At 45.6% G+C, this 24227-nt stretch overlaps 1 protein-coding gene across 1 annotated transcript in view; it reads right to left on the bottom strand.

Annotated features, from left to right (window-relative positions):
• Window positions 1-16352, bottom strand: part of COMP (cartilage oligomeric matrix protein) — a 181728-nt gene extending 165376 nt beyond the window's left edge. Inside the window, exons 1-2 of the mRNA XM_069217074.1 lie at window positions 16168-16352; window positions 11924-12000 (exon numbers count right to left, since the gene is read on the bottom strand). Of these exons, the coding sequence (XP_069073175.1) occupies window positions 11924-12000; window positions 16168-16240 (150 nt within the window). The 5' untranslated portion in view covers window positions 16241-16352. The remainder of the gene's footprint in view (window positions 1-11923; window positions 12001-16167) is intronic.
• Between the last annotated feature and the right edge of the window lie 7875 nt (window positions 16353-24227).

Genomic DNA, 24227 nt, shown 5'->3' on the forward strand with positions numbered 1-24227 from the left:
TTTCAAAGTTGCTTCTTTGTTGCAAAGTTGCAGTCTTTGGTGAACAGAGCCCCTGTCCTCAGGAGTTCTTGGTCCTTCTAGATGCAGGGCAGTCCTCTGAGGATTCAGAGGTCGCTGGTCCCTGTGGAAAGCGTCACTGGAGCAGTGTCTTTAGAAGTGGGGAGACAGGCCGGTAGAACTGGGGCCAAAGCAGTTGGTGTCTCCGTCTTCTCTGCAGGGTTTTTCAGCTTAGCAGTCCTCTTCTTCTTACGTTGCAGGAATCTGAGTTCCTAGGTTCTGGGGAGCCCCTAAATACTGAATTTAGGGGTGTGTTTAGGTCTGGGGGGTTAGTAGCCAATGGCTACTATCCCTGAGGGTGGCTACACCCTCTTTGTGCCTCCTCCCTGAGGGGAGAGGGGCAGATCCCTAATCCTATTGGGGGAATCCTCAATCTGCAAGATGGAGGATTTCTAAAAGTCAGAGTCACCTCAGCTCAGGACACCTTAGGGGCTGTCCTGACTGGCCAGTGACTCCTCCTTGTTTTTCTCATTATCTCCTCCGGCCTTGCCGCCAAAAGTGGGGCCGTGGCCGGAGGGGGCGGGCAACTCCACTAGCTGGAGTGCCCTGGGGTGCTGTAACAAAGGGGGTGAGCCTTTGAGGCTCACCGCCAGGTGTTACAGTTCCTGCAGGGGGAGGTGTGAAGCACCTCCACCCAGTACAGGCTTTGTTACTAGCCACAGAGTGACAAAGGCACTCTCCCCATGTGGCCAGCAACATGTCTGGTGTGTGGCAGGCTGCTAAAACCAGTCAGCCTACACGGGTAGTCGGTTAAGGTTTCAGGGGGCACCTCTAAGGTGCCCTCTGGGGTGTATGTTACAATAAAATGTACACTGGCATCAGTGTGCATTTATTGTGCTGAGAGGTTTGATACCAAACTTCACAGTTTTCAGTGTAGCCATTATGGTGCTGTGGAGTTCGTGCATGACAGACTCCCAGACCATATACTCTTATGGCTACCCTGCACTTACAATGTCTAAGGTTTGGCTTAGACACTGTAGGGGCATAGTGCTCATGCACTTATGCCCTCACCTATGGTATAGTGCACCCTGCCTTAGGGCTGTAAGGCCTGCTAGAGGGGTGACTTATCTATACTGCATAGGCAGTGTGAGGTTGGCATGGCACCCTGAGGGGAGTGCCATGTCGACTTAGTCTTTTTATCCCCACTAGCACACACAAGCTGGCAAGCAGTGCGTCTGTGCTGAGTGAGGGGTCCCCAGGGTGGCATAAGATATGCTGCAGCCCTTAGAGACCTTCCCTGGCATTAGGGCCCTTGGTACCAGGGGTACCAGTTACAAGGGACTTACCTGGATGCCAGGGTGTGCCAATTGTGGAAACAAAAGTACAGGTTAGGGAAAGAACACTGGTGCTGGGGCCTGGTTAGCAGGCCTCAGCACACTTTCAAATCAAAACTTAGCATCAGCAAAGGCAAAAAGTCAGGGGGTAACCATGCCAAGGAGGCATTTCCTTACAGTGACTCTCTTGTGGTTTGTGTCTTACGTGAAGTAAGTGACTCTATCGTGGTTTGTGTCTTACCTGAAGTTAGTGACTCTCATGTGGATTGTGTCTTATGTGAAGTTAGTGACTCTTGCGTGGTTTGTGTCTTATGTGAAGTTAGTGACCCTCTTGTGGTCTGTGTCTTAACTGAAGTTAGTGACTCTATTGTGGTTTGTGTCTTAACTGAAGTTAGTGACTCTATTGTGGTTTGTGTCTTACCTGAAGTTAGTGACTCTCTTGTGGATTGTGTCTTATGTGAAGTTAGTGACTCTTGCGTGGTTTGTGTCTTATGTGAAGTTAGTGACCCTCTTGTGGTCTGTGTCTCAACTAAAGTTAGTGACTCTATTGTGGTTTGTGTCTTACCTGAAGTTAGTGACTCTAGCGTGGTTTGTGTCTTATGTGAGGTTAGTGTCTCTTGCGTGGTTTGTGTCTTATGTGAAGTTAGTGGCCTTCTTGTGGACTGTGTCTTAACTGAAGTTAGTGACTCTATCGTGGTTTGTGTCTTACCTGAAGTAAGTGCCTCTTTCTTGGTTTGTATCTTACGTGAAGTTAGTGACTCTTGCGTGGTTTTTGTCTTATGTGAAGTTAGTGACTCACTTGTGGTTTGTTTGTTACCTGAAGTAAGTGCCTCTTTCTTGGTTTGTGTCTTACGTGAAGTTAGTGACTCTCTCGTGGTTTGTGTCTTATGTGAAGTTAGTGACTCTCCTGTGGTTTGTGTGTTACCTGAAGTAAGTGCCTCTTTCTTGGTTTGTGTCTGACCTGAAGTTAGTGACTCTCTCATGGTCTGTGTCTTACCTGAAGTAAGTGACTGTCGCGTGGTTTGTCTCTTACCTGACGTTAGTGACTCTCTCTTAGTTGTGCTTCACCTGACGTTAGTGACTCTCTTGTGGTTTGTGTGTTACCTAAAGTTAGTGACACTCACATGGTTTGTGTGTTACCTGAAATTAAGTGACTCTCTTGTGGTTTGTGTCTTACCTGAAGTTAGTGACTCTCTCGTGGTTTGAGTTTTAAGTGAAGTTAGTGACTCTCTCGTGGTTTGTGTCTTACCTGAAGTTAGTGACTCTTGTGGTTTGTGTTTTACGTGAAGTTAATGACTCTTGTGGATTGTGTCCTATCTGAAGTTTGTGACTCTCATGGTTTGTGTTTTACGTGAAGTTAGTGACTCTCTCCTGGATTGTGTCTTATCTGAAGTTAAGTGACTCTCTCGTGGTTTGTGTGTTACCTGAAGTTAGTGACTCTCTTGTGGTTTGTGCAGTGGTTAATTTCTAATAAAAAGGTGCCAGTGCTCAAAGCCCTCCTCTTAAAAACGCGGCTGCTGCAATTAAATGTGCGAACACGGAATACTGAGGCAGCGTAATCCTGAAGCCATCTCGGGCCTCTTCAATCCATTTACAGCCACTCCCTGCCCCTTCAGCTCACTCTGGCAGCTTTCTGCTTTCTCCCTTTGTGACGCTTTTTCGTTTTTCTCTTCCTCCGTCTTTCCCATATGGGTCTTTTGCAGAAAAATAAGCGCCGGCCCGCAAAAATAAGTGCCGGTGCCCCGCACCAGAAAAAACAAGCACAAATTAACGACTGGGTTTGTATCTTACCTGAAGTTAGTGACTCTCTCGAGGTTTATGTTTTAAGTGAAGTGACTCTCGCGGTTTGCGTGGTAAGTGTTTAATAAAAGATGATCATCTTATCCGAGGATAGCGTCTCCCAAGGAGACTGCATCTTAGCTGAGGTTAATGTTTCTTTCCAGGTTACCGTCTTCTTTGATCTGTTTTGAAAATGATGTCAAAGTTAGCATGCCAGGTGTAGTTAATCTCTCGTGCCTGGTTAGTTTTTCTTCTCTGCGGTGAGTGTCTGTTTGCTGGATATGTTTCTGCGCATATGAAGAATGGACCCGATCTCTGGTCCTGGCTGCAGGGCTCGATGTTATGCATTGCTGAAGCCATCCCTGCTCTGTGGCGTGAAGATGTCCCCATCAGCCGGAAGCTGGGGTGCTTGAAGTAGCTAAATAACGCTTTAGGCAGCGGATGCTCCCTCGTTTATGGCTACTTTCATTTCCACGATCTGTTTGCACACAGACAGCCTCGGAGACCTGAAAGCCGCCCCTGTTCCGCTGCCTTGGCACAGAAAGTGAGCCGAGCCTTACGTCAGGTCCACTGGTAAAGTGTGACCACTGTTGACCTGAGACGTCTTGTACTGTTCACTTCAGGAAAATATCCTTCATTTTCTGGACGCCGTACAAAGCAGGCCTCCTCCGCTCCGGCAGACAGGAACGCTGGAAAGAAGGGTCTTGCCTTCCAGTTTCCGAAAGTAATGACTTTCACACAGCAGCTCGAAGGGAATTACAGGGGGCGGAGGGGTATGGGGGGGAAAGGGGGTCCGAAGAACTGGTAACCGTGTGTTTCAAGTGGCATAAACTTTGGGGTCCATCCATGGGCAACTTACCTTTCAAGGTTTTCAGTGTGTGTGTGACATTTCAAATGTTATGTGTGACACTTTGTGTAACTCCTTACTATGAATAGATCAAAGTTTTCATATCCAGTCCATGTACTGAGGCAGATTTCAGAAATGACCCTGCTTTACGCGAAATAATTGCCCAGAGACAACCTGAAACCAGCTGCAGTGCTCTTTTAGCGTGTGTGCGAGTTCAGCCTCCTCCCTGCAGGGACTCCCTCTCAGTGTGATGAGCTGTCAGTGCTTAATTTGTAAATAATAACGTGCCGGTGCCCAGCGCGTTTCTCAGAAACACGCGGCTGCTGTATTTCAATGTGTGAGCAGTGGCAGCGTAATCCCAAAGCCACCTCGGGCCTCTTCAATCCATTCACAGGCCCTCCCTGCCCCATCAACTCACTCTTGCAGCTTTCTCTCTTTGTGACTTTTTTTTTCGTTTTTCTCTTCATCGACTTTCCTATTAGTGTATTTTGCTCGCAGTAAATGCTTGAAGATGAAAAATAAGTGCGGGCCCTCAAAAATAAGTGCCGGTGTCCTGCACCAGAAACGACCCGCTCAAATTAAGCACTGGATGTCACTGACTTCTAGGATGTTCCGGGTGCTACCCCTTCCCATGAGGAGTGTGACTCGGCACAGAAACTCTCCTCGGCCCTGGGTAAAGTGCACGCTGCTAGTAGCTAAGTGCTAACTGCACCAGCACTTTCATTTTATAACACGTTCACACGTAGAGGCACTTCACACTTCACAATTAATTGTGCTGCTGACCCTAAAGAACCATGAAACAGCGCGATAAGGCGTCCACGTGCTGAAGCGGGGTTAATAGTTAATTTGCGTAAGTCTAACCCCATATGCGTGATGCTTGACACATTTGTTCCAGGAGAGGGGCATGTGCTCCCTCGGTAGCTACCTCGGTGGGAAGCCTTCTCCTCGAGAGCTGAATCTCAGAAAGTACAAGGGAGCGGCTCACGCAGAAAAAACACAAGAGCAGTGAAAAGTGACAGGGATCTCTTTATGTTAGGTGCCCCTGACATCACCAGGTCAATCAAGAGCGTCCCACGCTGGCGGAAGCATCTCTCCAGAGTGACTGCGCAGGGAGACTTTAATCAGCCCTCCTTCCCCTGGGATTGGCTGTCACTGCTGTCACTCACCTTGGAGCGGGCGATTCGGCTTACACTATGAAGGGACCTTCCAGTTGTACCTGTGCTTGTCCCCTGGAGGCCTACGGGGTGCTGTCAGCCGGAAGCATGGAGGGGTCTCCGAAAGACAGGCCCTCCTTGTAATTGGTTAGAACCCTACAGCGCCACATCCTGCAGCAGGGCGCACCAGAGCCTGTTGCCCCACAGTGCCCTGCTGTGAACTCGACTTAAAAACAAGAAAAAGGTTCTCAGTTCCCCCTGCTCTGGCAGGGATGCTCTGGATGGAATCATGTAATTTCTTACAAGTGGGGTCAAAGGCCAAGCAGCCTGGGAAAGATGCCAAGACCCAGCAGCACAGCCAGTGTCTCTCTTGGGGCCCAGTGCAAGGAAGCAAATGGCCCCCCTGGCTGCAGTTTGAATTATAAAATACTCAAGCGCCAGGCCCTGGTGCCAGTGCACCCGCTGCACCAAGGGAAAGTACGCCCATGTCAAGTCCCCAGCCACTGCTGAGCCTTTGTGTTCCCCCGGAGCACAGTGTTGTGGGTTCACGACCTTTAGCCTGCTGTGCTGCGTTTGTGCTTTATTTCTCGATTTCCACCTCCTGCAGTGCCCCCCAGCTACAGTCATTTACACCCACCCTAGCCGGCCCTTCCAGACCGCAGGCTGCCTCTGGGGGGGCATGATGAGGGCACCGTATCATCACAAGCAGCCCCTGTTTCATGTGCCACGTCATGGGTGCAGGCCCTACAGCTGAGCTCAGCTGGACACCAGCAAAGGGTTCCTAATGCACCCCAACAGGCCTGGCCCACTGAGCTGGACTGCAGGGTAGGAATGAATTCATAGGCCCTGCCATGCCACTGCCCATAGATATTAGTATTTTACTCACTGTCATCTTTCGTTCCACAGGTAGGGTTTGCGTGTCTTGACTCAGTGCTTATGTGGTGCTTGCGTGTGTTGCTATGAGACTGCGTGTTGCAAGGGTATCCCAGAGTCTACCCTACGCATGTGCCACACCAGGCTCCGATCCCACCATCTTGCACCAGAGGGATCTTCAATCAGAGGCAAAAAAAACACCTCCCACAAGCCCAACAACAGGATTCCACCTCAGCAGAAACTGCCCCTGGGGGACCTTATTGAGATCCCCCGTTCCTTCCTGCCTAAAAAGCGTCCATCCAGAGTAGACTATAACATAGCTCTCCCTCCATCGAGTCCTGCACTGCTAAGCACTAACACTCACCAACAATCACCAACAGCAGATGACGTCTGAGGGCTTTGAGATGCATTGTGCCATCATTCACAGGATGATCCCTTTAACTCAGGTCACCTGTCGTTCTTCATCATTCACTGACGGCCAAAGGTCCACAACCCTACTGCTCTTTTTGGGGAGACACAGGTCCATGCGCAGAGACTCAGTGAACCACGTCACATGGACTGAGCTCATGAAAAGCATCGCCATGGGACACGTCCATGCCCGTACCTCTGGGGCCACAGGATGCAAGGACTGGTGGGTCAGTTCAAGGACACTGAGGACCTAACGGACCTGTTCCAGGACCTCAACAGTATGCAGTCACAATGTCATGCCCTCTGTGCCAGCCAGACATGATTGAATCCATGAAGCTGACCATCAAGAAGAATTGAACGGGGTCCGGCAGTGGGCATCTTGCACACCAAGCACGGTAACGCTTGCTGAGCAGATCAAGGTGAGCTCCAGGACTGGTCAGCTTGTACAGAGTGCAACCTGGACACCACATTGCTACTGCGATGGCGAGTGGAAGGGCCTTCCACTCCACATCAGAGCCGCCTCCTCTTCTTGAACTCCTCAAGAAGATGAAGACTTGGCCTTTCAAATAACCAAACCACCACAGGCAGGGCTAGACGCACACACGCGCTCCGCACCAGGATACCCTCCCAGGTGTGCGCTTTACAAATACACATAACAAGACGGAGCGGTCCTCGAGGCAGATTACCGTACAACCATCTATGTTTTCTGCCAAGCAATCACCAAACTAGCACACGCTCTTATTGATGGGCCATAGAGAGAAAGTTACTGATTTTTAGAGCATGGAACTAGTACCAAGTTTCACTTCTGGCATGACTGTGCCTATCAAATGAAGGAGGGGAGGCTTGCTTCCTAAGAACATCTGTTGTCTGAGGGGCTACGTCTCCAAGCTCATTCCTTCCCTGAGATCAAGGTCTGGCATCACCGCCTCAGAAGTTCTGATCACCCAGGTATGTTTCCACCACAACACTGAGTGCAGGGAGGAGATGCTGCTCTGAGGAGGTCCAGCAACAAACTGGAAGGGAGCTTCCACATCCAAGATGGCTGATACCTGCATGCCATGTCCAATGCGCTGCTCCAGACCTGAGGACTCTCACATACAAATATAAGGGGGTGAAGGAAAGAGACAGTGGTCTGAAAAGGGGAACATCTGATAAATACTACAGAAATGTTAACATTTTCACAAACCTTCCCCTTAGTTTGCAAACCAGAGACTGGTCCTGCTCCTGACTTGACCATAACACATTGATCAAAAAGAGATATTCTCAAGACCTCTGGCTCTTGAAAGACCTACAAGTTGCCATTTACGGGGCACAATAAGAACAATTTAAAGCTCTCCACTGTCCTCAAAAGTAAATTCAGCAACCCGAGTATTATGCCTTATAAATATCATAAGGACTTTACAAGAGGAAATAGACTAGGAAAACAAATACAGTTTACTAGGACCTTTAACATTTATGTATCTTAATATGGCCTCAGAAAGGTAGGAATGTAATGACACAGGTTTCCTTGCAATTTCTCGATATGTATAAAGTTCTTCTTGCACATCTGAGGCAACGAGATTTACACTAGCACGAACAGGACACGCCGCGCCAGATATCCAGCACTCCAGGATTGAGAAGTTCTGTCTGGTGTCACCGAGCCGAGGATCATGGAATAAAGAAGTCCTTCCAAATTCAAAAGACAAATTTATGCCAACACCGCTTATGTGTTCTGAGAGCTCTTAGATCCACGCTAATGGTGACACTGGGGAATATATCTCAGTAACTCCAAAATAAATGATGTGGTCATTCAGACATCTGCAATTGGGTGTTCCATTGCCCTTTCCTACACCCTCCAAGTGTGATCTAATTTGGAAAATATAATTTTTTTGCTTCCTTACAAAATCTTTAAATCATATAACACATTTTTGATATTGAATTGTGCGAAACACAACTAAGAAAATTGAAAGGTAGATTTAAAAATCAAGCATGATGGCAAAATATATGTTTCGAGTGCAGACTGAATTTGAGTTAACTCAATATTCACACTTACAAAGATGAGTAACTGTTTATGGAAGGATGATCTTTCTAATTTTTACTGGGACATAAAAGCAATGAAGGCGTGGGGTGTGCGGAAACCAACTCGATAACTAGAGCACGGGGAATAGGGATGTGTGAGTTTCTACCATTTTGGGCAGAGAGACAGAGAAATATGGGAGTGCCTCAGTGGAAGTTGAGTCACAACCTGACTTTTATTCTTCCCAAAGGATTTCAGTGCCTGAATATGGAAATTACAGGCCGATTTACAAAATATTTTGTAAGTTTCATGTGGGCGAACAAAACTTGTCCGCTTCAGATGAAGAGGGAAATGATGGCTTATTAGAATTAGGATCTGCAGACCTAGACTCTTGCAGGTGGGACCTACTAGCGTACAAAAGCCATAACTAAGGTGGAACCTATGCATTCGTAACCTTAGGGATGGCGGTGGGAACATGGTACGGGAAAGGTGGTGAGCACCCACAAAGTCTCAGACTGGTCAGTGTACCCCAACACTCCTAAAGTTTTTTATATACAACTCGCAACGTAAGCGGCAAAACTACTGATGGAAGTGGGCACAGTGGATGCAACATGTTCCACTTATGGCCTTAGACTGCCCTGCACATGTTCCCGTCGGAGAAACTGAAGGATGAAGCTACGTTCCTACCTTAAAGCTAGCTGTAAAATATGGATTTACTAATAGTGGGCAAGTCACCACATTAAATGTAGGAATAAGCATGGAATTCTACAGGGCAGGACTGGCCACTGTGCCACTTTTGCATTTCACCAGTAGACTGGAGGCTGAGGGGCCACTTTCACAGTAGCGACCAACCGTGACCCAAGCCCACATTCTAATCACGGCCTCCAGCATGGAAGGGAGCTGGATTTTAGTTCTGCAATTGTACACTTTTTTTGAGTTAGACACTAAGCACTTGGAGGTTTTCTGAACTTAAAAACAAATCACATTTTGTGACAATGGTAGGTGTAATCCTAAATTTAATAATATTTTGTGAATGAGGCACAACTGATGGAGCCAGTATTCGCTTTGTGTAAGGGCAGAAATACCTTTACTGGTTGTTCTTGGTTAGGCTGGCTCGCTTCTGGTTACGTGTGGCGCAGAGGTACACCGGAGGACCTTAGAACACCCTCTCTTCGTGAGTTTTGCACATGTTCACTCTAGAGCGATGAAAGTTGTCCAGCTCGATTGTAGGTCACACAGTTTTCACACAAATTACTATGTCTTACTCACCCTACAAGGACACAATTTACATGTACAGCACTCATCTGCCTTTTGGCCGGTTTGTGGTGTAGAAATACCACACATATACATACATTCATACATACATCCCACGTAGGGATTTACAGGGTTCGAAATTACGACCCCTATGGTTTTTCGGGTAAATAGTTATGCTCTCCAAACTCAGTGTCCAAGTCACAAAGTTCTTGGTATTTATAAGTACAAATAAAATGCACAAGTAACTCTTCGTTCACTGAAAGAATTTACACTTGTAAAAAATGTAGTTACACATACCTTCTCGTGTGAGTAAATGCTGATCTTCCAAGGGCAAGGCAGGAATGCATTCAAAGTCCGAGAAAAGCAGCAAACGTACCAGCTTGCATCCACAAACCTTTGCTTGGCTGATTGCCACACTTGAGCACGTTGGAGGCCTACTACCACAAGAGTAAGTTGGTTTCCAAGGTGGGAACTGAAAGGGAACACCCCTGAAATTGGTGGGTCTCAGGTAACGGATTCCCCTGCAGACAACACTATTTTCTCAATGGAGGAAAAGAAATAACAAACTGCAGTTGCTCTCATGCAAGCCATATAAGTCCCCATAGACGCCTGCCTTGGAAGGTGAGTAAATTTACCAAGGTTTCTTGGAGTAGGAAGCCTGTGACTGTCCCCGCCTCCTGAGAATACACCTGGGAACCCTTGTGCCAAAAAATGTCAATTTACCCCAAATGTAGGAGGAAACCCACAAGAGTACGTTTTAGATTTCTTTTGTGAATAAGTCGACTGCTTGCGGATGAGACGCATCTAAACCACATTAAATCGCTTAGTGTGCAGACGTGCCACAGTCCCTTCCCACCAGAGATTGCTTGGATCAGATAGCCAGGCAGAATGTGGCAGAACTAGTGATAAGAACACAAGATCCCTATTGGCATCAAATCATGAATACCAGGAGGGGAGTAGAGCTTGCCAGTGAGCGAGAAGTCTGATTTCTGTTGCGCTCCATAATCGTATTGCTCATGCTGGCTGCCCGGGCCGATTACGGGCCTCCTTTCGCAACTGATGCCATGAGTGGAGTGAAGAAGTACAGTCTGGCCCGACAACACCATCAGCTGTTCTGGTGGTCCAGCAGAAGCAAGGAATAGCAGAGCTGGGCTTCCTAAAACAGACAGGCAGCGCCACCGTGTGGTGGACTCTTACAAATATGACATTAGTGCTGGTGCTGAGCACCAGCAAGCAGTGGTACAAATTAAGCACTGCATACACTGCTATGGAAAAGGAAGGCGATAAGAGTGTCAAACAAAAGGCCTCTGGAGCTCCCCATCTTTCCCGTCTCCTTTCACCCTTTTCCTTTCCACTCCTTTCTTATTCCCATCTATCTTCCTATCTCTGGTCCTCATGGCGAGGATTGTTTCTGTGGATTTCTGACACAGAGAATACCTGTAATGTAGAAAGACAATTGCTTTGATATAAAGGTATGAAAATACTTTGGCCTCAGGTAGTATTATTTCTTTTGTGACCGTATTGAGTTCATTATAGTGACATTCCCGTCACCATTACCCGTCACCATTACCTTCAGAAAAAGATTTAAACATAAACTGTGACTGGATTATAAAAGCACAGATTTTAGGGCAGTAGTTCATATTATACGTATTTCCAAAGTGTAGATAATGTATATAATGTACAAACTTGAAATCACACATACTGAAAAGGAATTCTAGGATTGTTTCATATGATACTCACCAGAATACAATGTTTTTTCTATTTTTTTTATTTTTTCTCTAAAAGCAAGTAGGTAGATAAACTATTTTCCATTCTCTTGAAATATACTTTTTATACGTCAGGTTACACTGTGACTATGAAACATGCTGCCTCTATACAATTTTTAGAAAGGAAAAACACATTCTGTGAAATTGTTTGGGAAGCCCTCTTCCGATGTGTGGGGCTAAATAGGAACCCCATGCAAACCCCCATTTGGACGGAGATTGAAATTGTTGTACAGTAAACACTGACGTTCTGTAATTTGTCCTAGGTAAACCTAGGACAGGTCAAACCAGATGAAATTTACCAATGGAAAGATATCTGGTATTTTCTGATACATAGCAATGCACCAATTTAGCATGTAACTGTACTGGATGGGGTAATTATCATCTCCCCCCATTCCACCCCACTCTTAACCTGGGCCTTAGAGAGGTATCAGTCACTTAAAGAACAGAGAATATTTCAATTACAGTGCTGTCGAGAATTTGCAGATTTGAAAATACTTAACTTCGTATTACCTTACCTGCTGTTTTAGCAGATTTCTGATTTCCTTCAGCACGGTGTTTGATTGCCTCATCTCTGAAAGCATTTGTGAGTCAGCTTGCCCCATTAATAAAAAAAGAGATATGCACAAGTGAAAAATGTGTCAAACTTTTTATATGACACTTTTATCAAAATACTTAAAAGAATGTAATACAAACTAAAGAATTACATACCTGTATTTTAGTTTTCTCTTATCTAACGATTACAGATAGGCACATCTACATTGAAGACTTTTCAGTATCTTTCAAAATTACTCATATAAATTGATGATTTTTAAACATCTACTAGGTTTTCTTATTTAATTCTATTTTTTTTATTTATTTCTAGCATAGGCCACGTTTATACACAGGTATATGGCCCATATCATAGATCAGTTGATAGTACCTTCAAGCGGATTAAGAATCATATGGTGTAAGATTATTACTGAACCTGAAAGTTACAACCAGTGGGAGGATATTTGTACACACAGGGCAAAGCTCAGAGAGCAATTTATGAGTATGTAGTAGTAACCCTGCAGTACTACTTCACATACTCATCAATGTAATTCATATACACACACATATATATATATATATATATACACACACACACACACACGCCTACATCTGTCCTATTTTCCATCTGTGGGGCTCTCAGCTGAGAATGCATACAGCTAGGCACATACACTGCTACGTTTTACATATACACGTAGGGGTGGCAATGGAGAGTGGCAAGAAAATGGGGAATATCTGCTGTAGAGTGGGGGGGAGAGGAGTTTAAGGAGAGGCAGAAGGCAGGACATGCATATGGGTGAGTTGGTTGTAATGTACAGTTGTGTGTCCTACTTCGACTACAGTAATACTGCAGTCCAAGAAGACCCCTTTGTACTCCATCGAAGAGATGGAGTAAATCACACACCACAAATGGCCACCCCCAGGTGCTGCAAGGGATTCACATAGAACTCAACGGAGACAGGGAATGCCACTACGAGTCCAAAATCTACACCAAAAAGAAACAAAAAGAAAAAATGGCCATACGGGTATAGATATTGCAGACACTTATACAGATACACTTACTAAAGGTATTTAAAAATACTTTAAAAAGTTACTTTTTACAAAATGGTCATTTAATGTTGTACATGGTATGTATGCACAGTGCACAATGGAAATATCGTCCCTTAACCGTACGTCACCTGAGATGCTGGGATGCTGGGATATTTATTCGCCAGACTGTTACTCAATCCTGTAACCCTACCTAATGGGAAAAGGAGAGATTGTGCGTAGAACCTTAGGCTCTCGCCCTTCTTTCTCAGTGTCACTTTGTAAGGATAAACAGTGACAAACGCAATATTCTGCACCGCTGTTGTGTAAGTTGGTAGAATGAATCCCTTGAGTATCTCTACTCCTCAACTTACAGTGGAGCGGAAAAGCAAAGATTTTGGGAATATGTTGCAGCAGCTTTCAACATTTTCAAGAATTTCTTCATGAGGCATACTTTCTCGGTCATGTGGAAACAAAAGCAGTACACATTTGTACAAATGAAATCAAAATAACCTAAGACCAAAAGTAGGTACATTTCAAAATGGCTGAAATGGCAAAGTGCCCATGAAAATTGCGTGCGGAAAGATTGACAATTGATACATGTAATCACTGAAAACTGAAAGCCAAGATTACAGACATTTAGGGCCTGATTACAACTTTGGCGGAGGGGGTTAATCCGTCCCAAATGTGATGGATATCCCGCCCACCGTATTACAGGATGTAATGGACTCGTAATACAGGGGGCGGGATATCCGTCACATTTGGGACGGATTAACTCCCTCTGCCAAAGTTGGAATCAGGCCCCTAGCCTTGAAAAATACATTGCTAACATATGATCAGAAAAAGATGCAATTAAATCTCAAATGGAGCACGCAATTGGCAAGTCAAGGGATTGCTATCATGTTCAGAACTGATGAAGATAGGGTGAACTGGGACCCTCACCCCTCTGGGCCCCGGTGCCACTGCACCTGCTGCACTACCGACAGCTACACCCCTGTATTACCCATACCAAGGACATTAGTCACTCCGTGTATGGGGAAACATAAAGGGAAAATCCGATCAGCTACCCGTTGGACTCTGAGGCTCCACTCAGGAATGAGGAATTAATGCGGGAATCGCTATTTCCGGGTCTCACGATGCTCACACTGATGCAGCGCACTGTACACATTCCACGACAGATTGCGGGGTCAAACATATGCTTACCATAACATAAATCTAGAACAGTGGTTCCCAAAGTTTTGACTTCTGTGGACCCCCACTTCATCATTACTGGTGCTCGGGGATCCCCAATGAATTTTTATTGGATTCTGGGGAACCCCCACTGAGTCATTACTGAAAGCTGGGGACCTAATCTGTTAATATTATTCAATTTCTAAGCAGTCGTGGACCCCCTGAGGAGGCTTTGCAGACCCCCAGGTGTCCCCGGACTACAGGTTGGGAACCACTGATCCAGAACATTCCAAATACATCTGAAAGGGGCCTTCTAACGAATGATGTCACAATAGGGTTTACAACCCAACCAGATCCCATCAAACAAAGAGAGGTTCCGGAACCCCATTGTTGGGGACTGCTGATGACGCAACTTTGGTTAGGTGGGATAGATATGGTTATAACATCCAAATAGAACATGATGTAGACCATGCCAAATTCTTGCCTCACATATCCAAGTGGAGTATACGAGACAATGTTCCATGGTCTTGAGGGGCAGAGCAGCCGTAGAACATTCCATATTCTCTGTACATCCAAGCAGAACATTTAGTAGAACATACCACAACTAAACATCCCACAGGTATGATTAACATAGCTGTTAATCATCCCACAAGTCCTCTAAACACATTCAACATGTAGATTCACATAACACCTGAACATTCCTTCTGTATGGTCCACATGTCCACTCGCAGCACACTATAGAATGACCCCTATGGAAACTAAGCATGATCTACTGGAACCCGCTGCAGCACTTGCCCAGGCCAGCATCCCTCGCATGCCACAACGATGACATAGGTATTTGTAAAGTTGCCCCAGCTGTAAATATGCCATGAACTCTCTGGACACAGCCAAGCCCCCAGGGCACGGGGCGCCATGTCCCACACCTTTCTAAACAAATCCAAACAGAAGCGAGCCGTGGCTTGCTGTGTCTCACAAGAGGTGAACGAAAATGTGAGGGGTGCATTAAAAAGAAGGAGAATCGAGAAAAACAAAAGCATGTGTCAGATGAGCAGGAAACGCGGGGGCTGAGGCAATGATCGAGACAATAAATGTTCCTGGGGGTCGGCTTGCAGTTCAGCCGCCTCCAGTTCCGGGAATCCTACTGAAAAGGAGAGATGCATCTTGTGTGATTGACAGGCACAGCTAAGGGGTTGTCTTCGGATGTAGTGAGGACTTTCCTTGTATGACCCTGGTGAGAAGCCCGCTGCTTCTTACTAACTCAAAGACCGGTGATCTCAGCCTATGGCTTGTATAGTAAACACTGCACAAGAGTTAAGACACTCATAAAACAAATTAAAGTGGCCCTGCTGTAAAGGGGCTTTGTCCAGTCCTAAATCAGTCCCAAATATTCTTAGGACAGCAGATAGCCCGTTGTTCTGGACTTAAAAACTTTTCAGGACTTCACTTTCTGGCTTTAGGGGGTCGTCCTGTGAATGACATCACAACCGGACTCAAAACCCAGGGTGATCTGATGAAGCGAAGCAACATTACAGAACGCCTCTGGACAGCTCCTTTACAGCACCCTTAGGTCTGGCTTAAACTAGGTACAAGCTGTTTGTCGTGGCCTGAGACAGTCTTAGGAGCGACCTAGAACAGCCTTTAAACGGCCCTTCCTGACTAAACAGTCTTAACGAGACTGCATGTTCTGCCTTAAATCACCTCTAGGTTTATCTTAAGGCTGGGTGGTGCCCCGGCCTAAACATGTGCTGCCCTAATCTTAGACACTGGTGTGACTGTCTTTCTCAAATCTCGATATTCTGCGTACTGACACTCTTAAGCAAGGGAAACATTCTTGTTAATAAGACCAATATTTCCCTGAATCAGGACAGTCTAAAATCAGTTTTAAATGAGGGAAAATTAAGTATTTCACGCTGCAGTGCACTGAAGTTGCAGAAAAATACCATGCTGGCGCTAAAAAATGGTAAATAAAAAAGTAAACAGATAAATGCATTTTATTTGACCACAATGCCCAGAAGAAATTGGATTTTATTCTTACCTCGTCCAGTGGACAGCTGACTTGATGCACCATAAACAGCCAAAAAAGTGACCACCCAAAAAAAGAGAAACATTTTGGAGTGCAGAAGCCTTGCTTCCCCGTCAGGAGTGTCCCAGCCAGTCTGCAGATTTGCTCTGCGGTTGTGTCTGCAGCGCTAGACCTGTTTCCAAGTTTTAAAGTTTCTTTCCTTCCCCTGAAGGATTTACTCTGTGGCGCAGAGCAGGGCGCACGTCACCTCCCGGCTGCCCCTCCTGAATGTGGAAGTTACAGAAATAACCAACGTGACAAAGTCATTATGAAAAGCTCACCGGTGAGACCTGGCAGCCAGCACCCTCTGGAGCAAAATAAACGTCCCTTGGCCCGAGATGCAGAGGGGCTGGGCTGGCCTGCCCGGAAACTGGAAGATTTCGAGAAGATGCCTGTTACAGGCCAGCGAGGCCCTTGAGTCATATCAGGCATTCAACTGACACTACCCCGGCCCCATTGGCCTAACGGAAGCATTAGCTGCTCAGGAGACATCCTACTATGCATATAGATGTTCGAACCAAAACACCAGATACCAAGTGCAAGAAACATCAAATAGTAAATCTGTTTCTTCTGAAATCTATTCCTCCACAGTATGGCATACATGTGGCTTTTTCATTTTTATTAAATAACATTGAATTGTTTAATTCTTAGATATGCTTGTATTTTTTTGGTAGGGAAACGTAGGCACTTCTTTTTCTTGATCCGGCCATAGGGTCTGTAAGATGCGTGTAGGCACCTGTCCCTGCCAGGAGCAGTGATGTTATCCCTAGCTCAGTCTGTCTCCAACTTGAGTCCTCCTTGTGAGTCCTGGTGAAACCTTCGCTCACCCAAAACAGTCTTGAATCACGCATTCCATAACTCAGAGAGGCAATGCTTAATTTGTGGCGGTGCTTGCATTCTGGCATTCTTTTTTGGCGGCCTAGACTTATTCATCATCAGATTTTGAGCCAGAGCAAAACACAGAAAGGCAGAAAAGGGAGAAAGAAAAAAAGGAAAATACTGATAAAGGGAGAAAGTAGGAATGAGGTAGATAAGGCAACAGAAAGTGTAAGGAGGTGGAAGAAAGAGGCATGAGATAGAATCAAGACCTGACAGCTTTTGTATTAATGATATAAAGAGACAGAACGTGCAGGGAGGTGGAAGAAAGAGGCACAATGTGAAATCAAAACCAGGCAGCCTCACAGTATTTATGAGAGAAAGAGGCAGGATGTGTAGGGGGTGGAAGAATGAGGCATGAGACGGAATAACGACTGTGCAGCCTTGGAATGCATGAGATAAAGAGACAGGAAGTGTCAGGCAGGTGAAGAAAGAGGAATGAGGTGGAATTAAGATCCGGCAGCCTCGGTATTCATGAGATAAAGAGACAGGAAGTGTAGGGTGGTGAAAGAAAGAGGCATGAGGTGGAATCAAGAACAGGCCGCCTTGGTATTCATGAGATAAAGAGACAGGAAGTGTCAGTGCTGGAAGAAAGAGGCATGAGATGGAATCAAGAGCAGGCAGCCTCTGTATTCATGAGATAAAGAGACAGGAAGTGTAGAGAGGTGGAAGAAAGAGGCATGAGATGGAATCAAGAGCAGGCAGCCTCGGTATTCATGAGATAAAGAGACAGGAAGTGTAGGGGGTGGAAGAAAGAGTCGTGAGGTGGAAACAAGACTAGGCAGCCTCGAAAAGAGACATGAAGTGTTGGGTGGTGGAACAAAGAGTCATAATGTGGAATCAACATTAGCCAGCCTTTGGATTCAGTAACCCGGCAGTCAGCAGCGGGCTCCTAAGAAAACCGTAGGGCAGCTGCACTCATTTGTTTATTTTTTTGAAAAAGTAAACATTGCAGGAAGGATACTGATAGCTACTTTGCATGGCAAGCATTAACAACACCCCCAGACCACACAACGCCCCTTGCACATAAAGGACGAACACACATGGCATTGCATCAAGATGCCCCAGTGCGGATGGTGCTGCACGATGGTAGGTGTTGTCTGCTCATTACACATCACTTGGCGGTTACAATCTGAGGCGCGCGCTGACTCAACAATCCCACAGATGGAAGGCTCCCACCAACAATGCCAGCTGATTTCCACCTGCCAGTTGGCAATATAGGGCCAGCACTTGAACCATGCCCACCTACAACCAACACCATCCTTTTCCTGGTCAAATTGTGGAGTTTGTGCAAGGGGAACTAGCAGAAGTCCAAGAGATAAGTCTAGGGAAGGCAGGAAATCCCAGACACTTCCCCCAATGATGGACATCACATAGTCCTCTCCACCCTGCTGAATATTTTTGACGGGTTATCTAGGGGCCCTTTGGGTGGAAATGGCCCAGAGAGTTGGAAAAGGGTTTTGTCAGCCACTCTTTACCCTCTCAAGGAGGCATCGCTTGCCTGGACCCCTTTCTGTGCTGACTAATGCCATTTCTTCTGCAATAAGTGCCTGAAAGTTTGTCCAAGACGGAACGTTACAATTCCCTTTCAAGTGGCCTTTACGGGCTTTATCCAAAAGCTGGAAGCCAAAAGTATCTTCATCTCGAGCCCCACCATGCCTCAGAGGGATGGTCCCAGAATATGGTAACCAAAATGCCATCTGACAGAAACATGGTGTTCCAAATATTATTTCCAAAATACTGCATGCTTGGAGTTCACAGAAAACCATCAACCTATGAGGCAACGATTTTGTAGATGATATTTAGGACACAATATTTATGCCAGACAATGCTTACAGTGCTCTGCTATCAGTCTTCTGGATGCTGCTGGGCATGAGAGGGAGGGTCATGGCTTCCAACGTTTGGCTAACACCCTGCTCAGCTGGCCAAGGTCTGTAGGCTGTCCTTACACCACCTGAATTTGAAACACAAATGAGGATTTGAAAATATTGTTTCTATCCAAAGGATACTACTCAATCCAGAAACGTCATACGTGTTTTGCAGTGTAATTCTCAATGCAATCTGTCAATTATACCATATCCATGAAATGGTAGATTTCGTATAAGTAATGAATTCACCACCAGCCACTCTTCTCAGTTCTATTGGTTGTATCAAATCAATCAAATGTACACCCAGTGCATTACATACAGTGAAATTAGTGCAGGAAATGCCGTGTTTCTATAAAGTGAGCATGCATATATATGAAACAATGGACAAAAAACTGTAAAACACCCAGGTCCTTGTACACAGATCATGATCAAGTAAAACATTATATTACCTCCATGTACACCCTCCCCGATCCAGTCCGTACCACTGAGATCTCATCTCCTTCTGGCAGACCCTATCACTTAGCTCAAAATACTTCCCCCAACATGGCCGCCATTACCCTGGCACCACTATAAAGGTGGAAGTCGGCAAACCACATATCCTGGAATACCAAGCAAACCACAGAAATAAAGAAGCACATATAATCAATGCCCCCAGAGGGACGGAAAATCAGGACTGCATCAGGGAGGACTTGGACCTGGAGTAATGAAGATTACCGGTAAGTAACCAGAGCATTAACCTTTACAGAAAACTGTAAGTATGAATGCATCAAATGGGCAACCAATAGGGAAGGGTGTTGATGTTTCGACCCAAAATAACCCCACGGGTATTATCAAGACCTATTTATTCATCTGTCCAATGTACCACAGTTGTAGTCTTTCTTCTAGAGGACAACCACCATATTGTCAATAGTGTTTTTTTCCTGCGTCACATGTCTGAAACAATCCTATCACAGCCCATCTCACCGTGCAACCATCAAGGCGGTGCGTAGACCAACCTTGTGAGTAAACAAATTCTCTCACTGAGATCAAGCCAGCTCCTGAGCAATCGCCACATGTACGTGCAGGAACTATTTCCACTGCGTGTGCTGCCAAAACTCTCCCAAAGCTTCAGGCTATTGCAATGATTATATATTGGATTGATTCTATTAATCTGAACTACAGAGAAGAGTGGTGAATTCCTTTTGTTCTTATATGAAATCTACCACTGCAGGGATCTAATTGACAGATTGCATGGGGAATCGCCTTTAAGTGATACAGAAGGTAATTGAGTCAATGAATCCCCTAGGATAATTGATCTATTTTGTATACATTACCTTCAGTCTTGTTGGCCATATAAGGTGGTCCTTGTTTTAATTACAAGGTATTTTTCATTGAAGCAGATCGTTTCAACGAGGCAACACTTCCAGGAAAAAATTAAATCCAATGGCCGGCTAGGGTCGGCCCACACAGGAGGTAATACCTTCGCCACACGAGTCTTTGAGTGACAGTCCCACCGTGAGGTAAATGAGCCCAGAATCTCACTTACGCAACACAAACAGAAGCCATAGTTTAGGTATAAATAAGGGCAATCCACTACAGATGCAGGAGTGCCTAATCCAGTCCAGGTTTTCAGGACACCCAAGGTTAATGTTCATGTGATGAATCTAAATGGAACTTGTTAGACTTTTCATCCTTGGCGTGGTCTCCCTTAACGTTTTGCCTCTGTTCTCCAGGTTGCTGATGTGAACTGGACTCTGATTTTGCTGTTTTTGTTACTCTGGGCACTTTACCACTGCTAACCAGTGCTAAAGTGCAAGTGCTCCTTTACAAAATGTGTATGTAATTGGCTTATCCATGATTGGCATATTTGATTTATTACTAAGCCCCTAGTAAAGTGCACTAGAGGTGCCAGGGCCTGTACATCAAATGCTACTAGTGGGCCTGCAGCACTGGTTGTGCCACCCACATAAGTAGCTCTGTAATCATGTCTAAGACCTGCCATTGCAGTGTCTGTGTGTGCAGTTTTAACTGTAACTTCGCCTTGGCAAGTGTACCCACTTGCCAGGCCTAAAACTTCCCTTTTCTTAAATGTCAGACACCCCTAAGGTAGGCCCTAGGTAGCCCCAAGGGCAGTGTATAGTTAAAGTAGGACATAGTAATGTGTTGTATATGTCCTGACAGTGAACTATTGCTAAATGTGTTTTTCACTGTTGCAAGGCCTGTCCATCTCATAGGTTAGCATGGGGGCTACCTTTAAATCTGATTAAAGTGTAGATTCCCTTTGGGAGCGGATGGACATGTGGAGTTTGGGGTCTCTGACCTCACAATTTAAAAATACATCTTTTAGTAAAGTTGATTTTAAGATTGTGTGTTTGAAAATGCCACTTTTAGAAAGTGAGCATTTTCTTGCTTATACCATTTCTGTGACTCTGCCTGTTTGTGGATTCCCTGTCTGGGTCAGTTTGGCAGTTGGGCTGGTTGCACCTCACACTAGACAGTGACACAAAGGGAGCTGGGGTGTAGTCTGCATATCCTGATGAGCCATCTGTGCTAGGAGCGAGGGGAGGAGTGGTCACTCACACCTGAAAGGGCTGTGCAGTCTCCAACCCTCTGGTGAGTGTCTGGGGCAGGATTTCACATTCAAAAGAGACTTTACTTTGAAGTAGGCCTAGTTCAAAGGAGAAATTGGGTATAAGAAGAGCACCCAAAACCACAGACTTTAGAGCACTTCTGGAATCAAGAGGAACCTCTGCCTGGAGAAGAGCTGAAGAGCTGCCCTGCCTGTGACTGTGCTTTGTGGAGCTATCCTGCAGTTGCTGCTTCTGCCAGAGTAAGGAGGCAAAGACTGGACTTTGTGTGCCTTCCATCTTGAGAAGAACTCTCCAAGGGCTTGATGTAGAGCTTGCCTCCTGTTGTTGAAGTCTCAGGGAAGCAAAGACTTCTCTCTGCCAGCACCTGGAGTCTCTGGAGAGACTCCTACTCTGCCCTGTTGTGCCCATCCAGTTCCTGGGACCCTGAAAAGAGAAGTTGGCAGCCTAAGATGAGGAAATCCACGCACAGAGCGCCGTTCTGGGAAAAGATCGATGCAACTCCGATCTGCGGCTGAAGAAACGACATGCTGACGGTTCTGCGGCTGAAAATCGACGCTTGCCAGAAAAGCGACAGAAGAATCGACGCATGGAGCTGGAGAAACGACGCGCAGCATTGCTGATGGTGGCTGGGAAATCGCAACCCGCATTGCGTGGTTTTCGGATCATCGTACGGCTGGATTTCCGATGCAAGCACCGCTGGGCATGTAACAACAATGCAAGGCCTGCCCGGACCCGAGAGTACTGACCGGATCGACGCATCGCTCTCCTGCGGAGAGAAGGAACGACGCGCCCCAACCCGACGAAAGGAGAAACAACATGAGTGGAATGGACGCATCCCAAGCCCTTTTTGAAGCACACTCACCCGTGCGGGGTTATTTATGACGCGCCCAAGGTACATTTTCACACTAACGGTGTTAGTGTGTGTTTTAAACTACATAAGAGTCTTTTTGCTTTTTAATTGATAACTTGACTTGTGTATTGTGGATTTTTGTCATTTTGGTCTTGTTTTGTTTAGATAAATATTTCCTATTTTTCTAAACCTGTGGTGTGTAATTTTGTATTGTTTTCATTACGTTACTGTGTGTGCTGGTACAAATACTTAACACCTAGCACTCTGAAGTTAAGCCTACTGCTCTGCCAAGAACAGTGGGTAACCTGACTGTCAACTAAAGACCCCATTTCTAACAGAACTCATTTACATAAGCAATGGTTAATAAGAAAATATGGCCGGGATTCAGACCTAGATTAGACATGCCTGTACAGCAGATTTAGAAGTGCCGGATCCAGTCCAGATTTTCAGGATACCCAAGATTAATGTGCATGCCATGAATCTAAATGGAACTCATTTACATAAAGCATTGGCTATCAAGAAAACATGGCCGGGATTCAAACCTAGATTAGACACGCCCTTGCAGCAGATTTAGAAGTGCTGGATCCAGTCCAGATTTTCAGGATACCCAAGATTAATGTGCATGCCATGAATCTAAATGGAACCCCTTTACATAAGCAGTGGTTAGCAATAAAACATGGCCTGGATTCAGACCTAGATTAGACACGCCTTCCAGCAGATCCAGGATTGTCTGACCAATGCCAGATTTTCAGACCATCCAAGACAGAAGTGCATGGGGCGAATTAAATGGATCTCATTTACATAAGCAGTGGTAATAAGGAAAACATTGCCTGGACTCAGATCTAGATTATACACACTTCACAGCAGATCTCGGAGTACCGGATCAAGTCCTGATTTTCAGGATACTGAAGATAAATGTGCATGTGATTAATCTAAATGGAACTCCTTTACATAAGCAGTGGTTAGCAATAAAACATGGCCTGGCATCAGACCTAGATTAGACACACCCTTATAGCCGATTTAGAAGTGCTGGATCCAGTCCAGATTTTCGGGATACCCACGTTTAATGTGCATGCCATGAATTTAAATGCAACTCCTTTACACAAGCAGTGGTTAGCAATAAAACATGGCTGGATTCAGACCCAGATTAGACACACCTTACTGCAGAGCCAGGAGAGCCGGATCCACTCCTGATTTTCAGGATACCCAAGATAAATGTGTATGTGATGAATCTAAATGGAGCTCATTTACACAAGCAGTGGTTAGCAATAAAACATGGCCTGGACTCAGACCTTCATTAGACACGCCTTACAGCAGATCCAGGATTGTCTGACCAATGCCACATTTTCAGACTATCCGAGATAGAAGTGCATGGGGTGAATGAAATGGACCTCATTTACATAAGCAGTGGTTATTAGGAAAACAATGCCTGGATTCAGACATACCTTCTACACACTTTACAGCAGATCTCGGAGTGCCGGATCCAGTCCTGATTTTCAGGATCCCCAGAGATAAATGTGCATGCAATACATTTAAATGGGTCTCACTTACATAAGCAGTGGTTAGCAATAAAACATGGCCTGGATTCAGACCTAGATTAGACACACAGGTACCCCTTAAATGTCACATGGGTGGCCGCGCGAGCACACAGGCAGACAGCCCCGCAGAGTTCTCGCCGCTTCGCGCTGTTTTTTTCCGCCGGGCACCCCGCGGCGCCACTTTGACACGTACAAAGGAAAGGACGAATAATTAACATAATCAGATTTGACTCATGTGAAAGATGTAGAATAAATTAGGAACAATTATGCTGAAAATGCCTCCGTCAAGTGCAATCTATTGGTTAAAAGTGTTGGTAATTAGATTTTCGGA

Source organism: Pleurodeles waltl, chromosome 12 (genome assembly GCF_031143425.1).
Source record: "Pleurodeles waltl isolate 20211129_DDA chromosome 12, aPleWal1.hap1.20221129, whole genome shotgun sequence".
Classification (NCBI taxonomy): domain Eukaryota; kingdom Metazoa; phylum Chordata; class Amphibia; order Caudata; family Salamandridae; genus Pleurodeles; species Pleurodeles waltl.